General features: G+C 52.8%; 7 protein-coding genes across 7 annotated transcripts; 6 read left to right on the forward strand and 1 right to left on the reverse strand.

Moving 5' to 3' along the window:
• Nucleotides 1-5878: 5878 nt before the first annotated feature.
• On the forward strand, nt 5879-6427 carry MIND_01121900 (uncharacterized protein; the record flags this gene model as incomplete). The annotated part of the gene is made up of 1 exon (XM_037367775.1): nt 5879-6427. One exon carries the CDS (start codon nt 5879-5881, stop codon nt 6425-6427), a length of 549 nt encoding a protein of 182 aa, XP_037215607.1.
• Nucleotides 6428-6714: 287 nt separating this feature from the next.
• Nucleotides 6715-8876, forward strand: MIND_01122000 (uncharacterized protein; the record flags this gene model as incomplete). Its single annotated transcript, XM_037367776.1, has 6 exons — nt 6715-6735; nt 6783-6806; nt 6853-7418; nt 7465-7717; nt 7763-7906; nt 7983-8876. 6 exons carry the CDS (start codon nt 6715-6717, stop codon nt 8874-8876), a joined length of 1902 nt encoding a protein of 633 aa, XP_037215608.1.
• A 433-nt stretch (nt 8877-9309) lies between these two features.
• MIND_01122100 (uncharacterized protein) lies at nt 9310-11330 on the forward strand (the record flags this gene model as incomplete). Its single annotated transcript, XM_037367777.1, has 8 exons — nt 9310-9357; nt 9407-9455; nt 9507-9560; nt 9611-9637; nt 9694-9711; nt 9764-10018; nt 10077-10796; nt 10846-11330. 8 exons carry the CDS (start codon nt 9310-9312, stop codon nt 11328-11330), a joined length of 1656 nt encoding a protein of 551 aa, XP_037215609.1.
• A 411-nt stretch (nt 11331-11741) lies between these two features.
• MIND_01122200 (BTB domain-containing protein) lies at nt 11742-12827 on the forward strand (the record flags this gene model as incomplete). Its single annotated transcript, XM_037367778.1, has 3 exons — nt 11742-12040; nt 12090-12366; nt 12420-12827. Exons 1-3 carry the CDS (start codon nt 11757-11759, stop codon nt 12825-12827), a joined length of 969 nt encoding a protein of 322 aa, XP_037215610.1. The 5' UTR covers nt 11742-11756.
• Nucleotides 12828-13048: 221 nt separating this feature from the next.
• On the reverse strand, nt 13049-13932 carry MIND_01122300 (uncharacterized protein; the record flags this gene model as incomplete). The annotated part of the gene is made up of 5 exons (XM_037367779.1): nt 13049-13216; nt 13270-13368; nt 13415-13620; nt 13664-13750; nt 13803-13932. The coding sequence occupies 5 exons, from the start codon at nt 13930-13932 to the stop codon at nt 13049-13051; spliced, it is 690 nt and encodes a 229-aa protein (XP_037215611.1).
• Nucleotides 13933-20521: 6589 nt separating this feature from the next.
• On the forward strand, nt 20522-21405 carry MIND_01122400 (uncharacterized protein; the record flags this gene model as incomplete). Its single annotated transcript, XM_037367780.1, has 5 exons — nt 20522-20651; nt 20704-20790; nt 20834-21039; nt 21086-21184; nt 21238-21405. The coding sequence occupies 5 exons, from the start codon at nt 20522-20524 to the stop codon at nt 21403-21405; spliced, it is 690 nt and encodes a 229-aa protein (XP_037215612.1).
• A 1081-nt stretch (nt 21406-22486) lies between these two features.
• Nucleotides 22487-23372, forward strand: MIND_01122500 (uncharacterized protein; the record flags this gene model as incomplete). Its single annotated transcript, XM_037367781.1, has 2 exons — nt 22487-22779; nt 22814-23372. 2 exons carry the CDS (start codon nt 22487-22489, stop codon nt 23370-23372), a joined length of 852 nt encoding a protein of 283 aa, XP_037215613.1.
• Between the last annotated feature and the right edge of the window lie 1845 nt (nt 23373-25217).

A 25217-nucleotide genomic window follows, 5' to 3' on the forward strand; every position in this document is an offset into this window, starting at 1 on the left:
AATACATCACCAAAGGTTCGAACAACCCTCGGTTGGTCCGAAAGGCCGCCTTCCACTTGTCTCCTTCTTTAATCCGGACGTTATTAAACCCCCAGCGAACGTCGAGTTTGGTGAAGTAACGGGCGCCCTTAAGCCTGTTGATAAGGTCATTAATCAACGGGAGGGGGTACCGGTTCTTAATCGTCATTGCGTTGAGGGCGCGGTAGTCCTGGACAAACCGAAGTCCTCCGTCCTTTTTCTTAACGAAGAAGACGGGGGAAGCCATCGGAGATTTCGAAGGGCGGATACGGCCTGTGGCAAGTCCCTCCTCGATGAACTCGTCAAGTTCGCGCTGTTCAAGGGGGAGATCGGATACACCTTGCAATTAGCGGGCTTCGCGTCGGGAACGAGTTCGATGGCGTGGTCCCAAGCCCTCCGCTCTGGTAACGTGTCGAAGGACTCCTTGTCAAAGACGTCTTGGAACTCCTTGGCCCAGTCCGGAATCTCCAAGGCGGGGGGCCGAGTTACGGGCGAAGGCCTCTGCAAGGCGTTGGGACACGGTGCTCTCAGCGCGAATCTCCTCGATTGGGCGAAAGGAGGTGTAGAAGATGCGGTCGCCGTCTTCAAGATGCTCGTCGTCGTCAAGATCTGGTGAGCGCTCCGGAGGGTCCGAAGGAGCTCCGAGTTCGCCGTCGACATTGTAGACCGGTATGGGTACTGAGAGATTTCGGACCGGCACGTTGTTTCGATTGACGTATTCTGTGTCGATAAAGTCCGAAGTGGCTCCGCAGTCGACCAGACCTGAGAGGGAGAGCTTGAGTGCGTTCGCAGTGGACTCAAGCTCAAGAGGAAGGTGGAGCGAGTTAACCCCAGGAGCGGCAGAGATGGTATAGCTGCCAGGTAGCTTTTTCTCCCAGGCAAGTCGGCGAATCCGAACGGGGGCTTCGGAGGGGGCAGGGGGTGCGTCTTTCGTTTCAGGCTCGTTGTAGGGCAAGGGAGTTGATTCATCATACAAACAAGTGAAACAATTTATGGACGCGAACGAGGGCACACCAGTCACTCGTCGCGGGGACAAAATCCTCTGCCGGAGCCTCCGAATGCGCCTCTGCTAAGGCCGCGGTGTCGGACAACCGCGCAAGTAGCTCTCCCAGCATCTCATCGCCAAGTTGCTGGATTACCTCGTCGAGGATGTCCATATGGCGAACATCGGCGGGGAGCGGACAGTCCCGAGCCAAGTGATTGGGGTCGCCACATCTGAAGCAGGCTCGACGAGGGGCCCCGAGCCCTAGTACGATCCAACTCCATAGGGACGGGAGCCGGAGGTGCCGGGACGGGGCGCGGGCCGCGGGTGGCGCAGGTGCGGCCACCGGGCGGATGGGGAACGGAGTTGCCGAACGGGCGATAGGGAATGCGCCACGCGGAGCCCCCCGAAGGCGTCCGCGGGGTGGTCCCTTTGATGAGCTTCGCCCGCACCAAGGCTTCGTATTGGCGGAAAGCCCGAGTGCGCCAGCCCAGATAGTCACGGAGGTCTGGGGGGTCGTTCGAAGACGTGATGCCGTTGTTGATCAGGGGGTCAAGTCCGTGGCGGTACTTGGTCACCTTAACCAACGCGTCTTCGAATCCGGCGAGGTCCATTAGGTCCTCGAAGTCGTCGGTGTATCCGTAGACATCCCGCGTTCCCATGTGATAACCCGCGCTCTCCAATTTGGCAAGCGCAAGGTCCTGCTTGTTCTCCTCAACGAACCAAGGCGAAACTCGGAGAGGAATAGGTTCCACCGAGGGAAGGGGAAGGGGGTTTTGCTCCCATGACGCTCTGCCCACTGCTGAGCAGGCCCCTCCGCCATATAGGACATGGCGTAGCGGACGGCCTTTTCTTCGCTCGGCTCTCCGTTGACCACGAAGGCCTCCGGGGCAAGCCGAGCGTAGGTCTTGACCGCGTATAGGAAAGGCGCGGCCGCGTTTGCGATCTCCGTTAAACGCAAACGGAGGGTTTGGTCGTAAGACCAGTTTTGAGGCGACAGTAATATCACCAAATAACGCATCCCGTCGGGGGCATTCGGAGATGCCGAAGGTGGTTCGGGAGCTGCCGAAGGTGGTGCGGCAGCGGAAGCCTGGGAAGCAAGGTGGGTGAGGATATTGGTGAGGTTGTCTAGTTTCGCCTCAAGTGGCGTCCATGCGCGTCAGCGTCCGGAGCAGCTCAGGTGGACATAGCGGGCGTAAAGACGACAAGAGCAGAGGAGGAGGGGTCAAGTGGCAGGGGCGGTGACGAGGGGGGGTACGGACTCGTACTCCGAGCCTGAATCAGCGCCAAACCTGGCAATCTTGACCGGTTAATCCCGTAGAGAGTTTCTTCTGCTGTAAGGGCAACCCTGGAGACTCCGACGAAAGCCTAGCAGGGGAGGATCCAAAGCATGAATAAAAGCTACGGGAAATACACGGAGGGACCGACCTAGCAGGGGAGGATCCAAAGAGAAGAAACTCTAAGGGTCTGCCTGCTAGGGCGCCAACTATATACTGATCGTCCGTAACTGCCGACGTAGAGCGCAGAAGGCCTGAGCGGCGTCGCAGGCTCTGTCCCAAGGTGATCGTTGGGAGGGTCTTGACGGATCGGTGATTGTGCGGGGGCGAAGGAGGCCGTGGACGATGGTCGGGGTGGGTCGGAGGCGTCCGAGGGGGCGCCGGTCGGATGCGCCTCGGATGCGTTCGGAGGGTCCGAAGGAGGCCGAAGCGGGGGTTCCCCTGACAAGGGTGTGAAATGAGACAGAGGACTCTAGCAGTAGTCTCTCCATGGTCGTCGAGATCAAGATCGATTATCTTACACTGCCACCGGAGCCACCGGATCTCGCAACGATTTTTAGCCACCGGGTGGCTCCCGGTGGGAATCGCAAAGTGTCTAATTGAGCTTTTGTTATTATTATTATTATTTTTATGAGCAATCTTGTTGTATATAATACTGTAGTGTTGCCCCAGTAGGAGGAACGCACACGTGGGAAGCACGTGACCGAGAACGATGCGTCGAGCCGTTGCCGAGCCCAACTCGACACCAGGGGACTGGGGAGGAGTGCTAGGAGGTTAGGAGTAGCGCCTGGCCCGCAAGGGATGTACGATCGTCCCCTCTGCGGCCAGGAATGGGGGCGAGAAGGAGCAGGAGAGGCCAGGGTGTCCGATCACCCCTTGGCGGGCCCGCGTATATAAGGCGCGATAGTGTACCATGTACTCTATCGCTTAGATCGTCTGAAGAACTACCTTACTCCGTGTAAGGAGGTACCATCGACCCATCGGGCCCAACACAACCCAATTCGAACCTTCGACCACTGATAGTGACAAGGGACCAAGTCCACAGGCCCTTTCGATTTTGATCCAGGATAGGCAGTCAGTTTTGCTAGCAAAACCTGGGCTACTGGTCAAGGGTGTTACTCGCAAAACTGGGCAAGCCCAAACGGGATGCTGTGACAGGAAAATGTGACATTCAATCAATTGTGAATATCTCAATGAGTTTGATAGCTATGACTAAGCTATTACCAGATATGGAAAGGCAAATCACCATTTCTTCAGGCCGAAGACCCGGATAAATATCTAGGTAGGCTTGTGATGCAGGGCAAAGGTATACATCCTAATTGGGTCGAAATTGATGTATCTTGACAGAGCCATCAAAAGCACTGATGTCAATCAAAAATCGTTCCACATCAATTACTTTATCTAGATGCCATCAATTCCATCATCAATATCATGATCTACCACCTAAATATGAATAAAATAAGTTTTCAAAAAGTGTGACATTTGTGACCCTTGGGCAGTCCCCCAGGTTTTGTGAGTAACACCCTTGACCAGTAGCTCAGATTTTGCTAGCAATTCTGAGTGAATGAGCTGTTTGATCTACCCCGCTCGCCGTACTTGCAGGCCCGACTATCCGTCTGTTCTGTTCCAGGCGCACATTTTAGGAGAGGTCCTTGCACAGCCTGACCTGCAGTCTGACAGATATACCTCAGATGTGCTCGGACAGTCCAAAGAAGGCTGAAGCAGGGGTTCCCCTGATACAGGCTGTTGGAACTGAGTGGAGGGAGGAGACGAGAGCCCAAAGGGATATATTCCAATGAGGAGGGGCGTTACAAAGGGCTACGATATCATAGGAAAACAGGACATATATATATGGGAAATAATAGGGGCTGAGGAGATAACGACGCGTAGGATCACATTTCAACACAGGCCTCCAGAGTTGCTCTTATAGGTTGTCTTATAACAATATTAACAAGTTGCCTAGAGTGAACAAAGGTTTATACAAAGGGTAAGAGCCAGAAGCCCCCTAGGTGAGTCAACACCAGCACCTAGGGTGTACACTAACATCTCCCTGGGTGAGATATCTGTCATACATAGGGCAACAACTATAAGACCCTGGGCAAGTGAATACTGAGACCCAGGGCATATACTAACATCACCCTAAGTAAATAGTGATGGCCAAGTCCGGTTCAGTCCGGTTCTTGGCCCATTTTGGCCGAACGCCGGACCGCCGGTTCGGTTCAAAAGCCGCATTTGGCGAACCTGAACGCCGAACTCCGGTTCGAACCGGTCCTGAACCGGCCTTTTTGGGGCAAAAAAGGCCGAACCCGGCCGAACCCGAGCTCAGGTTCGGTTCAAAAAGCGTTTTGGCCGAACGTGAATGCCGAACCTCGGTTCGGTCCGGTTAAGTTCGGGTTCGAACCGAAAAGCCGGACCAAACCTGGCCATCACTATAAGTAAAAGACACATCATACCCAGGGTAACAACCAGAGGACCCGGGGTAAGTAATTGTGTCAACCTGGGGCCAATATCAATGTCACCCTAGGTGAAAGAGCTATGATACTTAGGGTGACAATTATTTAATTTGAAAATTTAAAAAAGCAACAATCCTAACATCCTTACGAGCTTGAATCCAAAGAACTAATAATATAAGCAACAGTCAGACATATAGACCAAGCTAGAATGATTAAGAGTTGAATTCATCAGCTCATAACCTACAGGCTAATATGACACATATGTATTTATTCTGAATCAATTTTTTTTTTACTACAACAAAGTCTACCTGGATGATATACTAGTACTATAAAGCAACAGGTTTCTTGTATATTGACTTTGAATCAATTCTGCCAGTGTTATCATGAAAATATATATATTTGGAAATGAGAAAGTTTCTACCCAATGTGGACATTGAATATCAACACCTGGAGAATCTAATCATTCCCACATGGTGGTTTGGCCAAATCCTCTGGGGTGAATGTGAACAGTACACCATGGGGAAAGACATTAGAACCCATGGGGGAAAGATATTAGAACCCATGGAGACATCTGTGAACAACCCATGGGGACATCTGTGAACAACCCAGGGCGACTGATCATTTCCACATGGGTACTTTAGTCAAATCCCCTGGGGTGAATGTGAGCAGTACCATGGGGGAAAGACATTAGAACCATGTGTTCATCTGTGAACAACCAGGGAGAGAAGGTACTATCACCCTGGTGGATATCTACATGCCCCCCCGGGTATTTCCACAGTTCCCCATGAGACAGCTGTCTCATGTCTCATGTCCCATCACCAGTAGAAGCGGTGGTCTCCATCAACGATTACGTGATCAACCCTTGCTTGGAATCAACTATACTCGAACTTGAAGTTGAAGAAGATACGTGCGAGAGAGATTCGAGGAGGGATAGGCTTGGAGGCGGCCAGCGTCACTCAGCACCCCGGCGAAGTACCAGTGTGAGCATTGCCACAAGCCTCTGCGGAATCTCGCAGAGGCCAAGCGAGTCCACGACCGAACTTGTTCTGGGTTCAAGGCCCTGCACCTCCAGTCTGTTGCGCACGTTCACCAAAGACTCGCAGCCCAACCGCCGCCCCCTCCAAGCCTGCCGGTTGTGGCCGCTGTGCATGTTTTCTTCTCTGCAGCATGGATCTTCATTTATTCGACCACAGATACAAGTTGTTGCAGAACCTTCTCCAGAACCTCCTCTGCGTCGGCCAAGTGGCCTGCCTAACCAAAAGCGACGTGCTCCTGCCAAACTGAACGATGCAGCCCCCCCCCCACGTCTTCGTCGTATCCAGCCATTGCCGTCGGCACCCACTTCTCAAGCTGCTCCAGTCTCTGATCCCGTCCACGTCCCCAAACCTGAACCTCAGAAATGGATCCGGACTGAGCCAAACCGATTTGGACTTTATAAAGTCTATCCTCAACGGCCCACCCATGACCCGGACGAGCTTATAACGACCAACGACCTCTATCGTGCGCCGCAAGCCACACAACTCGATCCCGAGGATCTACCCTTGCCTCGAGAGCCGTGGTATTATCCCTTCCCAAACGCGTCGGTCGCACATTTGATGAAATACCACATTGAAGAAGAAAATGCTGGTTCTATAGGCGCATTTGACCGATTAATTTCCAACATACTTACTTCAACCCAACGAGGAAGCGGAGTCTGATGGCGTTAACCTGGGTGACCTTCCTCAACCATTTTCGACTAAGAAATTTCTGGACGAACTCGACAAGAGAGGAATAGAACCTCTGGGTGTCACCGACAAGTGGATTTCGGGCAGCGTTCAGCTTAGATTGCCCTGTGCTGGACACTCTCAAAAAGAGTCTGATGCTCCCCAATTCACGGTCCACGATATACACTACCGACCGTTGCTTGGTTAGTGTTTGGGTAGGGTTGGTTAGTGTTTGGTTAGTGTTTGGTTAGGGTTTGGGTGAGGGAAAAGGTACGTTTGATATGCTGTTGGGGGAACCTCTGGTAAGCTGCCAATAACAAAGCTTCATGACAGCTCTGACAACTGTCAGAGATATGAAGCTTCATTTCCCCGGGTAGGCCTGTATTGTGTTGGATGATGCTGAACCTCCTTTAAATGAGCATGGTCTTACCAGCCTCTGTCCCAGTCACGAAGAGGTATTTGGCGAGATATACACCTCTGCCGCAATGCTCGAAGCGTACAAAGCCATTCCACAACCTAGCCCTCCCCAATCCCCTGACGACCCTGTGGAAAGCATGGTAATGGCCATAATGGAATGGTCGGACGCTACACATCTTGCTCAATTCGGCACAGCTTCGCTTTGGCCTGGATATACGTTCTTTGGCAATCATCCCAAGGAATTTCGAGCCAGGCCTTCGTCAAATGCTGGTTTCCATCAAGTATATTTTGCCACTGTATATAATTTGCTCTATTTTGTTCGCAAACTCACAGTCTTGCAGCTTCCCGACTCCATCCGGGACACATATCGTACACATTACGGCTGCAACATGTCGGATGAAGTCTACAAGCACCTGAAACGCGAGTTGATGCACCGTATCTGGGAGCTCCTTCTTTCAGACGACTTCCTCGATGCCTACGACAACGGTATCAAAATCCGATGTTGGGACGGAATTGTTCGTCTGGTCTTCCCCCGATTCTTTATCTATGGCGCGGATTATCCTGAGAAGTCTGAGTCTCTGTGTTTTTTCCAGTCCAAGACTCACTTCCGATAGAGTTCTGCTCGCTACCATTCGGAGTATGGGCAGTTACCCTTGTCCGCGCTGTTTAATCGAGAAACGACGAATCTCTGAAACTGGTACCGCAAATGACATGAAGCGGCGACAATCAATTCGAATCGATGATCATCCTCGACAACAAACTATCGAGGATGCGCGTCGCGCTGCGTTTGATAATGGCTTTGCTATCGGTGGCTCGAATTCAGCTGTCGATAAAATGCTGAAAGGGAACTCCTGGGTTCCCGTTCGTGTGCGTCTCTGTCGTTTGGCTCAACATATACTAATTTGGGTGCAGAATGCTTTTTCAAAGCTTAACACGGCCAAGACTCCCTTCAATTTCTACACTATGTTTGTCCCGGACCTGCTCCATGAAGTCGAACTTGGGGTTGCTAAAGCTATAATCACTCATCTAATCCGGATGCTTCAGACATTCAAACAGGTCGATGAGTTTGATCAACGGCAAGCTGAATATGTTTTGGTGGTGATGGTCTTCTGACGCTATCGCAGCTTTTCAGTGCATCCTTCCTGTGGTCGACGGCTTGTTTCCTCTTCACCAGCAGCTCATTGATCGACTATGCTTCGAACTCGTCCTCTGGCACGGATATGCGAAACTTAGGATGCATACCACGACAACTCTCAAGTTATTCAGGACTGCAACCACCAATCTTCTGGCTACCATCCGACGATTTGCTCGAGAGACTGCCAGTGTACAGACGTACGAGTTACCTCGTGAGGAACGTCGAAGGGTCAACCAAGCCTCTAAAGCCGCGGCGGCGGCAGCGGCGGCAGCCACAGTTGCTGCGCGGACAGCAACACCAGCTCAAGAATCAGTATCTGCCTCCCCAGACCCAATTCCTGCTGTTTCAGCTTCTTTCAACCTGGACGCAACCTCGAAACCAACCTCGAAAGCGCCCAGGAAAGCGAAGCCAAAACCGAAGCCAAAACCGAAGCCCAAGCCCAAATTGAAGCTCAAATCCAAGGTGCAGGGCCCTTCCAGTGGTGTGGCGCTGTTGGCGGACACGAACGGTGGCCAGTCAACCCCGATAACTGACGGCTTTGGCCAATCAACTACAGTTCTCGAGCCCTCTTCTTGTTCTGCAACGCTATTAGCGAGCCCCAATAACGACAACTTGCCTTCTGCAGCGGGCCCATCGACACCAAGTATCGACTATCCTTCTGTCCCCGCTGAACAGAGCTTGTTGACCGCACCGGATTCATCAACTCCCCTCCCGAATACGCTGTCCGGATCTCTGCCTGCTCTGCCCAAGAAAAAAAAGGGAGAGAAGGTCGAGAAATCTTTCAATTTGATTACGGAGCCAGGCAACAAATATCGTGCAGTTTACCCAGGTGGTGGCCCATCGGGACACCCCAACTTCAAGCCAGACACAATTGGGCGGCGGGTTTGTTGATTTGATCCTCTGGAACACCATTGATCTGGTTTGCAAGAGCAAACGAGTAGATGAAGGTGACAAAGTATGTCATGGACCGAGAGAACGGAGTGCGCCAGTGGTATAGAGAGTGCCGGGAATGATGATGGTCGAGAAATCGCGCCAAGTGCAGCCAAATATGACTCAGAGCTCGTATGGCGTCCCACAAAAACGAGAAACCGAGGATGGTTTGCCTTTCTGGCGCCAGGTAAAATTGAAGAGCAGGATCGACTCAATAGCTGGCAAGTATGATGAGCCTGATTCCCTTCGAACGAAACTTTTTGTCAGTCGAATATCGAGCTCAGACCGCTGCAGGTTACAGCGCAAGCATCTGCCAAAGTTTTATCTTTCAAAGTGGACGGAGTCTTCCTGTGGATGTCACGTGTGACATCCACACTCTGTCCTGGTTGACGATATGCCGTTCGGTTTAGCTATTGGAACGGACCGCGCGACTGCACTCCAAGTGTGTTTTCATGTCCTTTCTGGAGACTTCTGTCTGACACGTTTTCCAGCAATCCATTCAGGATGAGCTCACAAGGCGGAATTATAGTCCCGATCCAGGTTCGCAAGCCTTGTCCACAATGGCCCCCTCCACCTACTCACTCACCGCAGACCCTGTCATGGCTGAATACATCACTATAATGGTTATAAATGACAAGACTCCTGGTGCGTATGCGCGTTTGGCGTGGCGTCTTCAGCTGACCACGAAACGACAGAGCAAATAACGGGAGAACTCGAAGACTGTGAGCGATGGTAGCTGCTAGGAAAGGCGTTTGGTTACTAATATGCTTTCTCGCAGTAATAGGATCGGATTTTGGTGTGTTTTGGTCTCTCTTGCGACCTCGCCAAACAACTAACTATGACTGCAGACGCCAGTTTCACGGATTGGTTATTCGCCGAGGCTGAGAAAGGCGCCGAAGAGCCTGTTGCGCCAGCCCAGACTGGCCCTCAACAGCCTGCTGAATTAGTCGCCTCGGTGCCACCGCCAGCGAATGACTCGTCGGCTCGCCGTCCTCCCCGCAATGGTATTTATCAGCAGGCTCTCTCCCAAGCTCTCCCTTCCTCAGGACAAAAACGGGCCGCCTCTGCTCGCTCTCCTTCACCCAACCATGCCCACAAGATGCGTAGGACCGACTTACCCACAGGCCCAAGAGCGATGCAGCGCGAAGGCAATCCTCGCAGCCTCATTGACCGTGTTGGCGGACGGAGAAACAGCTTTGGGCAGGACGAAATTCAGTCGCACATCGACACCATTGTTGGAAACCCGTCGCCCGACTCCCGAGCAACAGCAGGCGATGATGATGAGTGCAGGGTTTCCCATGGTCATGGACATGAGTGTTATGAACGGGATGGTGAACCCTTTGATGCTGCAAGAGATGATGATGAACCAAATGGCGCTTATGGCGCAAATGGCTTCGACGATGGGCATTATCAATCCAGCGACGGGCCAGTTTGGCGGTGGATTCAATGACCCAGCTGCTTTCCAAGGACAGCCTGGAATGGAGGGAGGGTTTCACGGAGGGCCTCAAAATGGGAGAGGGCGGGGTGGCGGAAGAGGGCGTGGCCGTGGTGGGCCACCTTCATCTGGACCAAAACCAATGGCTGCAGAAAACGCAGCGATACCTATTGTCGCGCCGACACCAGCTCCTCCCCCAGCGGTTGCCCCTGCTCCGACTGGTGGTTTGACTGGGTATATACTTCCTGAACGACCGCAATCGCCCACACTATGCAAGTTTGGTGTCAAATGCAGCAACGCACATTGTCGGTGGTCGCATCCTTCTCCAGTCGCAACTGCAGAAACTGGCGTCGTTCTGAGTAACGAGGCCTGCGAGAATGGGAAAGAATGTAAAGACAAAGACTGCGTCAAGGCTCATGTCAGTCCCGCCGTTCTTAATCCGCAAGGTGCGTTGATCCGAATAAGACTTGTCCTCTACTGACTTCTTTTTTTCAGCCGCCTCACAACCACCTCCCGCCGCTCATCATGCTCCTCCACCACACGTGACTCATCCTCCGCCCTCAGGCGTACCCTGTCGCTTTGGTGCTGCGTGTACACGCACCGGTTGCACATTCACGCATCCACCAAACCACCCATCGAATGCCTCGAATCCGCATTTCGCTCAACCCTGTCATTTTGGCGCTGCTTGTACGCGGGCCAACTGTCTCTTCAAGCACCCCGAAGGCCGTGTGCTCCCCAACTCGTTCCACCGTGGTCTTTCGGCTGCAGCGCCTCTCGTCAGCGTCCCGAATCCTGAGACGGGCTCAATTGGAGCGGCGAGCCATAACAAGAGCGTCACGTTCAATGGCAGCGGTGGCGCGAGCGTGAAGGAGAAATTGGAGAAGCAGATGAAGGAGATTGAAGAACAGAAGCAGGCCGTCAAGGCTGCCCAGGAGGCAGCGAAAAAAGACAAGGAGAGATCCGCCCCCGCTGCAGCATAGAAGAACCAAAACCAGCATTTTCTCTCTCTCTCTCTGTCGTATGTAATACTTTTTTGTTCAGTATTTAGTTACCCGCCTACATACCTACCTACGTACCTTTTTTGGGCGCCTGCACGACTACTTGTGCGCTCCCGCCTGCAATGAATTCGCGCTGGAGGGCCCAGAAAAAAGGGTCTACCAGTTGTCGCTCCCCTCATTTGGGTCTGTTTGGAAGAAATGCTTGAGTTTAAATTGTTCGCATGAGAGAGATTGTCAGCAGTCGCCGAAAACAAAATTTTGAAGCCAAAAACAATGTTTGAACATACAAATGTTTTTATAAAATCCTGAGCTTTGTGGCCCAGCTCTGAAGGGCAAGACCCACTGATTTTACGTCCAATCTTTGCTCACGTGCCCTAACATGGCTTGAGTCCCGACACAAACGACAAAATGTCCTCGTCCGATCCTCCTGCGCCTAAACGCCCGAGAACAGAAGAGGATACGATAGTTAGCTCTGAAATCTGGTATAAGGATAGGAGTATTGTTCTCCAAGCTGCAACCACACAGTTCCGCGTCCATCTCGGTCTTCTTGCGGCGCACTCCACGGTGTTCAGAGACATGCATGAAATGCCACAACCGGAGACGCAGTCGCGTACAGTGGATGGCTGTCCGCTGGTAGAAATTCAGGACGATCCTGAAGACGTCAAAAACCTGCTCTTAGTTCTGTATTCCCCGTGTGTGGTTTTAAATTATGTCTAAGCGACATGAACTTACGAAGAGCAGCACGCTACTAACGCAAATGCCGCTCTCCTTCCCCATCGTCGCGGCTCTCGTCCGGCTGGGATCCAAATACGACTTTGGTGAACTTCGGACTGTTGCTGTCAAGTGGATGCATCGTCGATTTCCGTCGTCCTTGGAGGAGTTTCATGTACGATACGAGAGCGCTAGCTCCGGTGCTCTCTCCTCAAACATCTTGTTCGACGTCCTTGAGCTGGCTATAGAGAATGGCATCGAGTGTTGCCTCCCTGCTATCTACTATGAAATCATTCGACTCCCAAAGGTAAGCACCCTAGTATCTCAATTTTGGGTCAACAACCACCCACGCATCCTTAGAAGGAGTGGGTCAAGGGGTCCGCTCGACCTTCGGGGACCGTGGCCCATCTGAAGCCCGCCCGTTTGCAAACTTGTATGTCGGCCTTCGACAGGCTCATAAAAGCCCAATTTCAGCCCGGCTACATCTTCTCTTGGATGGCCAAACCGCCTCGTCTCGACACCTGCGACAACTTCCCAGTGTGCGTCGAGGAGCGCTTCCACAAACTGCGGATCTGCATCAACAACGGCTCTTGCCGCTATTTTCTTATGTCGTTCAACGCTCAGGAGTCCAACATATTTAGCCAATGTGCCCCTTGCCAGAAGCAAATCGGTGATTTGCTTGTTTCTGGCAGACAAAAGGGATGGGACGACCTCCCAGGCTTCTTTGACCTTCCTGCCTGGGGCGAGTTGAAGAGCGGCTTGCCTTGAGAGCCTTTACGTTCCACCGGAGGTTATCTTCGAGTTTGTCTGTCCCGCCATACCTATAGCCTCTTTTCGGTGCCTGTCTGACTACTTGTGCAGGGAGGAGCGCAAGCTTATGGCGAGCAATGGTGTGGTTGAATGAGGGGCCAACAAGTAGGGGGGCAATGACGAACAGTCGAATTATGCGATAAAGGCTGAGTAACAAGAAGGGAATACAGTACAATAAGCTAGACAATACCCAGGTGCTGCATCAAAGTCGCTTGATCAATAGCACGGTTCCCAGCCCCTTGCAAGTTGTAGCCTGTCAGGTAGGCCTGAAGTTCTGCATCTGTGAGATTCCGGGGATCTTCACTCGCAAGGAGAAGTGGCAAGGGTCCGCCTGCAGCTGCAGACAACTATGGGAAACAGTCAATGGTCATCAACAGTGGTTTACAAATGAATAACACACATTATCAGGATTTACGACCGCCCCAACAACAGGGTCAAGGACCGGAATAACTTCAAGAGCGTTCCCGGGAGCACCTCCGCATTTTATGATGTTGCTAGCCTGGGCCAGGTGAGAAGAGAGTCAATGTATGGATATAAGCACATACGCGAATAACGATAAGCTTGAGGTCGTCCACGACATCGGTAATTTGCTGGAAGCGGTTGCCGAGCTGTTGCATTTGTTGCTGGAGCTGTTGCATTTGTTGCTGGAGCTGTTGACTGGTTTGCTGGACATTTTGGTCGACCTGAGCCATGCGGGCATTCAGTTGCTGTGCCCACAGAGGAGCACCGGCGAGGGCGACATTCTGAGGGACTGGCACCGTCAATAGCGAGAAACCATCCAGTCCTGGACATACCAGCATTCAGGGCAACAGCAGCCAGCACCTCATTCGAATAAATTTTCGAATCGATGTACATCTGATCTGTAAATCCGGGAACGTGCACTGAAGATACCAGTGAGGGTGAGGAAGCAACTAAACAACCTGTGCCACTTACAACGGCATTGAGTCGCAATACGGATATGATACTCTTCAGCAACCTTGGCGTCCGTTACCGTAGGAGGGTTCACCAAAGCAGGCGGCGCAGCCATGCCCGGGATGAGCGGCGGAGGGTTGATTGCGGCCATGACGTGGAAGTGAAAGGAAACGCTCTGCGTGACGTGCGCGTCACGTGCGCGATGCTCTGTGTGACGTGCACTGTCAATTAATAATTAAACTTTAACCTTCGATAGGGATAGAATTCCGCAGTCAAATCGGCAGGTCTGTCTACATGGAATACCATACCTAGAAATATCCAACACAACTCCAGAGACACTGGTACTATTTAGATCAAGTGTCTGCAACTTTTTGATTTTTTGGACCCAAAAAAATTTGTTTTGATTTAAGGCAATTTTTTAACAATGAGTTTTTTTGGTCATTGTAACATGTAACACGGACACTTGATCTAAATAATACAGTACTGTGACCCAAACCATCTCGCCTGGGATTGCCCCCTCCCCGCGGATGTCCCCTCAATGGACATCCTCGACGAGGTGATCCAACAACTCGGAGACGAGATGTTAGCGGAGTTGATCGCCCACTACTCCGACACAGCCGCGCTGCCGGAAACGGTGATGAGGGTGGATGACGGGCCGGGGGCAACCAGAGATGAGCTCGACACTACACAACTAAAACCCCAAAACAACAAAACAACCAAATAGTCGTTCGGTTCTGAGCGATAACCGTGCAACACCGTTCCAAACTCCCAATAACCACCAATAACCGTCTCCCAATACGAGTGCAGAACCCTGGGAACAGAGCCTGTACACGGATGTGCAAGGTTGTAGGGTAGATTGAATGAAATCTTGTTTCGTTTTGTGGTTGTTCTTAAGTGTACTATCGATGAAATCCCGCAATAGGAAAGCGCCAATACGATGCCCAGAACCGTTTATACTTGTTTGGATCAGGAACTAACTGCCTTAAACCCAAGGAGTCGTCTCAAGTCAGGACTAACTGCCTTAAACTCTCGACCGCCAACCGGAACCCAAATGTACGCCAACCAAAACTCTTTATACGGCAACCGGAACCCTCGACTCTTCAATCACAACGCCTTTTACTGAGATAAAAGAGCTAGCAGGATGATATTGACAAGCTAGATCCCCAGATGCACCTAGTAACGCGGGGCAATCCGTGAATCGCTCAAATACAGAACAGAGATATAAATACTAAAACAGAAATGATAAGATCAGGTAAATCGCCACAACAGAATGATGGTCCATGTGCATAATTTGTAAGGTATCGTTTTGCCATAAGGCCCAGAGTCGAAAATCCAGGTCCAGATGACCGGTAGCACGTGTTTGGTGTCAATGACCTTTGTAAATCCTCCTTTCTTGCGACTGTCTATGCGTTTTTGTGAACGGTCCGCTAACCGTTGTTGTTATCTTCGTGTAACTCGACTTCCTAGCTTTCCAGCGATACCCATAACATGGGACCAGCTTCCAGACACCACTTGGCAACTCCTCTAATGAGATAATCACAATCTATTGTCGAGTTGTTTGGTTGGACGGTTACGGGTTAAGGTCGCCGCGATCTGCAGCCAAGCCTTGGTTTCCCTCGAGTCAGGTTTCCCGTTTAACCGCACTTCCACATGCCCTCGTCCTTGCTAAAGATCCGAAACCGTGTTCCAATGCTGTCAGCGATTAATCCGTTCGAAGCCTGGTTGAACCATCGTCGGAGCGTTCTGAGTTCGAGTCCCAAACGCGCACAAAACCAAATATGCCTTTTATTGTATATTCCCTTTTGGTATATATAAAGGATTGGATGGATCCTCTATGTTATTTGGGCTCTGCTGTTGTTTTTGGTTGTTGTAAGAGTCGTTGTAAACGGCCAATTGCTGTCAACAACGGTCGAGTCGAAGCGCCTCCTCACAGATATCTCCCTAACTGGCCATTCGGGACTCATGCCAGCTCTTAGACGTGCGCTGTACCCATGAAACGCGCGAAAATAGTGGTTTTCTGTGTGTGTTCCAAAATGCGGCTTATCAACAGCCGCGGAGTCGACAGCCGGAGTCGACAGCCGGAGTCGACAGCCGGAGTCGACAGCCGGAGTCGACAGCCGGAGAGGATTTTGCCCCCCGCGACGAGTGACTGGTGTGCCCTCGTTCGCGTCTATAAATCGTTTTGCCTCTTTGTATGATGAATGCAGTTCTTTGCCCTACAACGAAGCCAAAACAAAAGACATACCCTCTCCTACCCCTGCTTCGACTCCATCTCCGACTCCGCCCGCGACTCCGGTCATAGTCCTTCGCCGCCTCACTGCCTGGGAAAAGAAATTGCCCAAGCAGTACACTGTCGCTGCCTCCCCTGGAGTGAACTCCCTCCACCTCCCGTTGGAGCTAGAGTCCACCACCAGTGTGCTGAAGCTCTCCCTCTCTGGGCTTGTTGACTGCAGTGCCACCTCCGACTTTATCGACACGAACTATGTCGCTCGGAATGGCATTCCGGTCCGTACCCTGGCACAACCGATTCCGGTCTTTAACGTCGACGGCACCCCAAATGATGCTGGCTCCATCAACCAGATCGCGGACTTGGTCCTACGCTACAAGGGTCACTCCGAGCATGTCCAACTCGCCGTCACCCATCTTGGCAAACAAGACCTCATCCTGGGGTACTCCTGGCTGCGGAAGCACAACCCAGAGATCAATTGGGAAACCAAGGAGGTCAAGATGACACGGTGCCCCCGCGGCTGCTCTACTTGCCGCGAGGAAGAACGCATTGAACGGGCTGAGCTACGGCGACTCCGGCTACTTCAGAAGCGACTCCGCTCCGGCCTGTTCCCCTTGGTCTGCGCCATGGATCTGTCTGGCCCTGACGACGGAGACGATTCCATTTCCGATGGCGATTCCGATCTGCCTGATCTGATGCCAGACTCTGACGACAATGACGACGACGGCCAACTTGAGGATGGTGACTGCACACGTCTTTCCGCCCTGCAGAGGAGATACGCGCTGGCAGTACCGTCTTGCAGCGCCTGGCCGAAGCCTTCGCCAGGAACTTCGCCCCTCCACCCTCCGAGATCCCGAACTAGGCTAGGGAATTCGAAGACGTTTTTCAACAAGGAGTCCTTCGACACGTTACCGGAGCGGAGAACATGGGACCACGCCATCGAACTCGTTCCCGACGCCAAGCCCACCAACTGCAAGGTGTACCCCATCTCACCCCTTGAGCAATGCGAGCTCGACGTGTTCATGGAGGAAGGGCTGTCTACGGGACGGATTCGGCCCTCCAAGTCTCTGATAGCATCTCCAGTGTTCTTTGTCAAAAAGAAGGATGGCGGACTCTGCTTCGTCCAGGACTACTGGGCCCTTAACGCGATGACCGTCAAAAACCGGTACCCCCTTCCGCTGATCAACGACCTCATCAACCGGCTCAAGGGCGCTCGTTACTTCACCAAACTTGATGTATGTTGGGGCTTCAACAACGTCCGGATCAAGGAAGGTAACGAGTAGAAAGCGGCTTTCCAGACCAACCGAGGCCTGTTCGAGCCTTTGGTGATGTATTTCGGCTTGACAAACTCCCCCACGATGTTCCAGACCATGATGAATGACATTTTCCAGGACCTAATTCTCTCTGGCGACGTCATGATCTACCTTGACGACATCCTGATCGCCCACTCGGACCTTCGGAAACATCGCGGAATTGTTCAAGAGGTCCTGCGGCGACTCTGAGAGCACAAGCTGTACCTTCAAGCAGAAAAGTACGAGTTCGAAAAATCGCAAATCGAGTACCTCGGAGTCATCATCTCCCACAACCACGTCAAAATGGACCCTGTCAAGGTGGCAGGCGTCTCCGCCTGGCCGACTTCGGAAAACAAGAAGGACGTTCAGCAGTTCCTTGGGTTTGCTAATTTCTATCGCAGGTTTATTCGGGACTTCTCAGCCCTGGCGCGACCGCTCTTCGCGCTTACCAAGAAGGACCAGAAGTGGACTTGGGGCGACGCAGAGGCCTCGGCATTCCAAGCGATCAAGGACGCGGTCACCTCGGAACCGGTATTAGCGATTCTGGACAACACACAGCCTTTCCGACTTGAGGCAGACAGCTCTGATTATGCAACGGGGACGGTTCTTTCACAATCCGCCCCGGACGGGAAGTGGCACCCTGTAGCATTCTATTCCAAAAGCTTAAATGATGTCCAGCGCAACTACGAAATCCACGACAAGGAGATGCTTGCAATCATCCGCGCACTCGAGGAGTATAGACACTTCCTCGAGGGCGCCGCACATCCTGTCGAGATTTGGACTGACCATAAGAATTTGGAATGCTTCAGGAAGACGCAGCACCTCAACCGGAGACAGGCCTGCTGGTCCCTCTACCTCTCCCGGTTTGACTTCATGGTGCACCACAAGCCCAGTCGTGACATGGGCCGACCTGATGCCCTCTCCCGGAGGCCCGACCACGAAGTCAATTCTGACAACTCCGACATCGTCCTTCTGCGACCACGTCCGCGCACTCGAAGGTGTTTCCGTTTCCAGTCCCGGTTCCGAACTCCTTCGCAACATTCGCGATGTCCTGTCTGGTGAGCCTGACCTGGAGGAGCCCGTCGCATTAGCGGCCCGGCAACTCCTCAGGGTTCAAGGTCAAGCTCGAGGCCCCCGCTCCTCACGTTCCGACGAATGGGCCATCTCCGGTTGTCTTCTCCACTTTTGTGGGAAGATTGTCGTACCAAAGGACAAGGACCTGCGGAGACGCATCATCAAGCTCTGCCATGACACTTGAGTCGCTGGACACGCTGGTCGCTTCAAGACCTTAGAGTTGGTCTCCCGGAACTACTGGTGGCCTCAGATGTCTCGCCATATCGGCCGCTACGTCGTGATCTGTGACCTGTGCTGCTGCACCAAGGCACTTCAGAGACTGCCCCACGGAGAGCTGCACCCGACGGAAACGCCCCCAGAGCGCTGGCACACCGTCTCCGTCGACTTCATCATCAAGCTCCTTGAGGCGCATAGGTACGACACGATCATGGTCGTCATGGACACCCTCGGGAAGTGTGCCCACTTTTCGGAGTGTCACACCACGGTCGACACAGTATGAACAGCCCGCCTCTACTGCCGGAATGTCTGGCAGCACCACGGGACTCCGGAAAAGTATGTTTCCGACCGCGGCTCGCAGTTCATTGCGGACTTCACCCGAGAACTCTGGTGTCTAATCGGCATCAAGCCTGCCACGTCCACTGTGTACCACCCACAGACAGATGGCCAGACCAAGCGCGTCAATCAGGAGTTGGAGCAGTACCTGCGGATCTTCACCAAGTATCAGCAGGATGACTGGGACGAGCTGATTCCGGCTGCGGAGTTTGCCTACAACAACCACGTTCACTCCTCCATGCAGTAAGTCCCCTTCATGACGGACATGGGACGACTCCCGCGCATGGGCTTCGAACCTGGAGTCCGTTCCGCCATGGAGTCGGTGCACAAGTTCTGCGACCGAATCGCCACTGGGGTTGCTGAAGCCAAGGCCGCGCTCACTAAGGCCAAGGAGGAGTACAAGCGCTACTACAACCGGAGACGCACTCCGTCTCCGGAGTTTAAGGTTGGCAACCGTGTTTGGCTGGATACCTCTGACATCAGGACAACTCGCCCCTCGGAGAAGTTCTCCCACCGCCGCCTCGGACCGTTCAAGATAGTCACGGAGATCAGCAAAGGCGCCTACAAGCTCGACCTCCCTCCACGCTAAGACGACCTCTTCGACAGACGCCCCGGCTACGACCAGCCCCCCTCCGGACCTCAAGGACGGAGTCCCGGAGTGGGAAGTAGAGGAAATCTTGGACGCAAGGGTGAGGTATAAACGGCTGAATTACTTTGTCAGATGGAAAGGCTACGATACATCGCACGACCAGTGGGTCCGCTTCGACCACGTCTTTGCCCCGGACAAAATCGCGGAGTTCTATTGTAAGTACCCTGGCAAACCACAGCATATCGCCTCCACGACCTTTCACACCATTCCGTTCCGGTCTATGCATCGGGACACCGCATTCAAAGGGGGGGTGATATCAGGGGAACCTCCCTTTCAGCCCCTCGGAGACGATTCCGATTCCAGTTCCAACTCCGGTCCGACCCTCCATCTCACGTGCGCAATCACCCATCTGTCAACGCCCTCCCAACAGTCGCCCTGGGACCTTGCCTGTGACACTGCCCAGGCCTTCTGTGCCCGACAACGGCAGCTACGGACGAGCAGTATATAGTCAGCTCCCTAGCATGCGGACCCTTAGAGTTTCTTCTCTTGGGATCCTCCCCTGCTAGGACCTTGATCTCAGGCCTCCGGGGTTGTCCTTACATGCTGCTGGCAATTGTTTTGGTGGCATTTTGGCCCTTGAAGTTGTCTTGCTCTCTTGTGTGTTATTGTCACAGTACTGTATTATTGAGATCAAGTGTCCGTGTTACATGTTACAATGACCAAAAAAACTCATTGTTAAAAAATTGCCTTAAATCAAAACAAATTTTTTTGGGTCCAAAAAATCAAAAAGTTGCAGACACTTGATCTAAATAGTACCAGTGTCTCTGGAGTTGTGTTGGATATTTCTAGGTATGGTATTCCATGTAGACAGACCTGCCGATTTGACTGCGGAATTCTATCCCTATCGAAGGTTAAAGTTTAATTATTAATTGACAGTGCACGTCACACAGAGCATCGCGCACGTGACGCGCACGTCACGCAGAGCGTTTCCTTTCACTTCCACGTCATGGCCGCAATCAACCCTCCGCCGCTCATCCCGGGCATGGCTGCGCCGCCTGCTTTGGTGAACCCTCCTACGGTAACGGACGCCAAGGTTGCTGAAGAGTATCATATCCGTATTGCGACTCAATGCCGTTGTAAGTGGCACAGGTTGTTTAGTTGCTTCCTCACCCTCACTGGTATCTTCAGTGCACGTTCCCGGATTTACAGATCAGATGTACATCGATTCGAAAATTTATTCGAATGAGGTGCTGGCTGCTGTTGCCCTGAATGCTGGTATGTCCAGGACTGGATGGTTTCTCGCTATTGACGGTGCCAGTCCCTCAGAATGTCGCCCTCGCCGGTGCTCCTCTGTGGGCACAGCAACTGAATGCCCGCATGGCTCAGGTCGACCAAAATGTCCAGCAAACCAGTCAACAGCTCCAGCAACAAATGCAACAGCTCCAGCAACAAATGCAACAGCTCGGCAACCGCTTCCAGCAAATTACCGATGTCGTGGACGACCTCAAGCTTATCGTTATTCGCGTATGTGCTTATATCCATACATTGACTCTCTTCTCACCTGGCCCAGGCTAGCAACATCATAAAATGCGGAGGTGCTCCCGGGAACGCTCTTGAAGTTATTCCGGTCCTTGACCCTGTTGTTGGGGCGGTCGTAAATCCTGATAATGTGTGTTATTCATTTGTAAACCACTGTTGATGACCATTGACTGTTTCCCATAGTTGTCTGCAGCTGCAGGCGGACCCTTGCCACTTCTCCTTGCGAGTGAAGATCCCCGGAATCTCACAGATGCAGAACTTCAGGCCTACCTGACAGGCTACAACTTGCAAGGGGCTGGGAACCGTGCTATTGATCAAGCGACTTTGATGCAGCACCTGGGTATTGTCTAGCTTATTGTACTGTATTCCCTTCTTGTTACTCAGCCTTTATCGCATAATTCGACTGTTCGTCATTGCCCCCCTACTTGTTGGCCCCTCATTCAACCACACCATTGCTCGCCATAAGCTTGCGCTCCTCCCTGCACAAGTAGTCAGACAGGCACCGAAAAGAGGCTATAGGTATGGCGGGACAGACAAACTCGAAGATAACCTCCGGTGGAACGTAAAGGCTCTCAAGGCAAGCCGCTCTTCAACTCGCCCCAGGCAGGAAGGTCAAAGAAGCCTGGGAGGTCGTCCCATCCCTTTTGTCTGCCAGAAACAAGCAAATCACCGATTTGCTTCTGGCAAGGGGCACATTGGCTAAATATGTTGGACTCCTGAGCGTTGAACGACATAAGAAAATAGCGGCAAGAGCCGTTGTTGATGCAGATCCGCAGTTTGTGGAAGCGCTCCTCGACGCACACTGGGAAGTTGTCGCAGGTGTCGAGACGAGGCGGTTTGGCCATCCAAGAGAAGATGTAGCCGGGCTGAAATTGGGCTTTTATGAGCCTGTCGAAGGCCGACATACAAGTTTGCAAACGGGCGGGCTTCAGATGGGCCACGGTCCCCGAAGGTCGAGCGGACCCCTTGACCCACTCCTTCTAAGGATGCGTGGGATTCTTCTGTTTGCGTGAGATGAGGGTGATCAGTGCTTTTTGACTGCACAGCTTTCTCCGGAGGATTGATGGCCAACCTCTGGCTAGTAATTTGCCTCAGACTCATTCATTTTTGGTCTGTTGACTCTGTAACTTCTCATTTGCTTTCTAGTCATGTATTAGCACATTCTGTGAAGATTTTAGACAAAAAACTATCGAATTGAGCAAGTTATATTTGCCAGTGCATCTGTCTATGCCACTGACCACGGTCACATGTTCCAACGCGTCTGCCTTCGTTCAAAGCCCCTCCACCACCCTCCACCTGTCTGCCATGTCTGCCGCTCCACAATCACTTGCCCATCCCAACCGCCGGCTTCCCCTCAGACCACGGCAGCCACGCAACCGACTCTGTACGCGCTGCCAGTGTTCACCCACTAGGCTGGTACCCGACGAGCAATATGACGATCTCCGCGACATGTGCCGCCTATGTGTACATCAGCGTGCCGAAGAACAAGGCCACCGCCGCGCTAGACTCACTCTTCGTGTCCCACCCGCTCGAGGACCTCATGCCACCGGCCGTTATTGCGAGCTCTGTGAAGAACGCTTCCCGCTGGACTCCTTCCGCACTTCGGGGAGTGAAAATCTTCAAGCGCGATGTCGCCGTTGTCGAAGTCGCGAACGTTGCGACAGAGCTGCTACAAGATCAAGAAGAGATCCAAATTCCAGCGACCACCTGGGCAAGAGGCACAGGGTCTCTACAGAACCTGTGATTCCTGTCGCGCCAGTGAAGCCGCCTCTCGGCAACGGCGTCGGGAGCGGGCCGATGCCCAGGGAATGCATTTCTGCACCTCAGGCGCCCACAACGTTACCGATGCTGAACGTACCGAGGATGGTCGTGTGTACGCCAATTGCAATGCATGCCGTGCGCGTCGCCGTGCCAAATATGCTGCTATGCATGCTGAAGGCAATGTCGACGTCGAGTTGGGCGAGGATGCAGCTGGAGATGATGCTGCCGAGGGTGTTGCGCAAACTCCTGATGATGAATTTGATGAGTTTTTCGGAAATGGGGCCGAGTTTATGGACATCGACCTGCCGGAGGATAGTGCCCTTTCGGCTCGAGAGGCTGCTGCAATTGCCAAGATGAATGCCGAGTTGGCAGCACTGTCTATTAGCCGCTGTTCTGGGTGTCGCGAGGAGGGCTTTGATGTGAAGCTCAAGACGGCCACACTCTGTAGCCGGTGCGATAGAGATGAGGGTGACATCCGCAAGTGGTCTGATGAGAACAATACAAACCCGAGTATGTTGTGGCTTTTCACAGTTGTCGTGTTGCTGAAGGAGAATTAGGCGCTGTACCACCAGAGTTGCAAAATCTTACCGATTTGGAGGAGATGCTCATTGCGCGGGCTCATATATTTCGCCGAGCACCGCCGCGCACCTACCGCGCACCGCCGCGTCATCGCCGCGCACCTCTGTCACGCTGCCGCGGCAGTCACACCGGGGGGTGAGCGGCGAAGTACTTGATCTGACATAATCCAGTACTTCGCCGCTCACCCTTGTCGAGGTTGTTGCGTCAAACGTACTCACCGCCGCTTCGGTGACGCGTTGACACCTCAAGATATCTAACCCTGACCAAGAGCTAGGTCTCCTTCGCAGCCTGTGGGATCCCGGATGCTCCAGTGCTGTCATCGCGCGTCCAGCGCCGCCGCCCAAGGGTGCGCGGCGATGTACTCAATTTTTATGATTTGAGATTTTAGTGGGGGATGATAGCCTTTGGTGTACTGTATGCACTACTGAAAGCCTCATTGCAAAATTTTCAGTTGTTCTTTCTTAGTTGCCATTCTAAGTCATCGTATGTTTTTGAGGGATTGTTCAATGTTGCTGTATAACTCCAAATTTTATCTGGATAGTGCGCCAGGCAGCTATATGGGGTTCATGAGCTCACATTATGGGCATTGCCCTTGGGCATAAGGCAAAGTAAAGCATCACAGTTGAACAAGGGTACTTTACCCCTGTCTACATCACTATGCCAGTGGGGCCTTAGAATTGCGCCGCAAAGGCACATATATAGGCCGCCAGTATCAGTAGCATCTATCCTGTATTCTGGTGGTATTGCTCGGCGCTGCGGGCTTGCCGCGTCGCCGATATTCAGAGCCGCGTAGGGGTGAGCGGCGAAGTCCTTGTTTGTTAGATTTTGAGATTTTCGTGGATTTTGCTAGCCAGAAGTATGGTATGTTCAAGAGTGAAAACAGAAGTGCAAAATGTAGACTTGTTAGGGCACAACTGCCATTTTAAGTCTTTTACAGTATTGCGGATGTGAACGCAAAGAAGAGTAAAGCTACTTATAAACAATGTTTGCTCCATCTTACATTGCCTGAACCGGTACGCCCTTTGCCTTCCCTGCTATCCAGTCCTACCACGACTGTCTCTCGGCGCAGGAATGCAGTGCACACATGGCACTTTCTGTACACTAGTACCCGCCACCGCTTTTCGCAACCACGGTCTCCGGCACCACTCGCGGTGCTTGTCCGCAAGCCTGAGGCAATCTCCCACAGTCCGCAAGATGTCATGCCGCTCTGACTGCTGCGCGACGCGGCTTCTGCGCGAAGAATCATGTCAATCAGCGCGAAAACGCACACAGATCGACAGACCCCATATCTCTGCTGCGGGTTGCGCCGCGACTAGGGCAGGAGAGAGCCGGCACGTCCTGTGCCCTGGCAGCCATCCCGACGGCCAGAGATGTCTTGGACTTGAACTATGCGTATTCACGTGGGCCTCTGCAGCGCTCGGTCTCTGTTGCACTGGCTTGTCTGCTGCCCGCGAAGTGCTGGGCAGTTCTGGCGGGAAATCAATAGGGATGTTGTTGGGGGAGAAGCCGTGAAGCCCGTTAGACGGTGAAAGAAGTGCAGGTTGCCGTCTGCGAGTGCCGACCGTGTCGAACGCGGCACGCGGCAGTGTCATGTCGAGCGCAGAAACCGGCGAGCGGTTCGGGCATGGATGACAGAATGGCTGGCGCATTATGCCTCAGTTCATTCGCCCGACCCAACCGCCGCGCCGCGGACAGAGCATGGCCCCCAAAGTGGATTCAGCGTGTTCAGCAGGTGGCGAGACGACCGAGTCTGAGAAGCTGCAAATTGTCCGGGTCGCTTCTCAGTGCCGCCTAGGTAGCCTTCAGGTTCGGGGCCACATTCG

This window comes from Mycena indigotica, assembly GCF_014461135.1.
Source record: "Mycena indigotica strain 171206Taipei chromosome Unknown Mind.scaff0010, whole genome shotgun sequence".
NCBI classification, from domain to species: Eukaryota; Fungi; Basidiomycota; class Agaricomycetes; order Agaricales; family Mycenaceae; genus Mycena; species Mycena indigotica.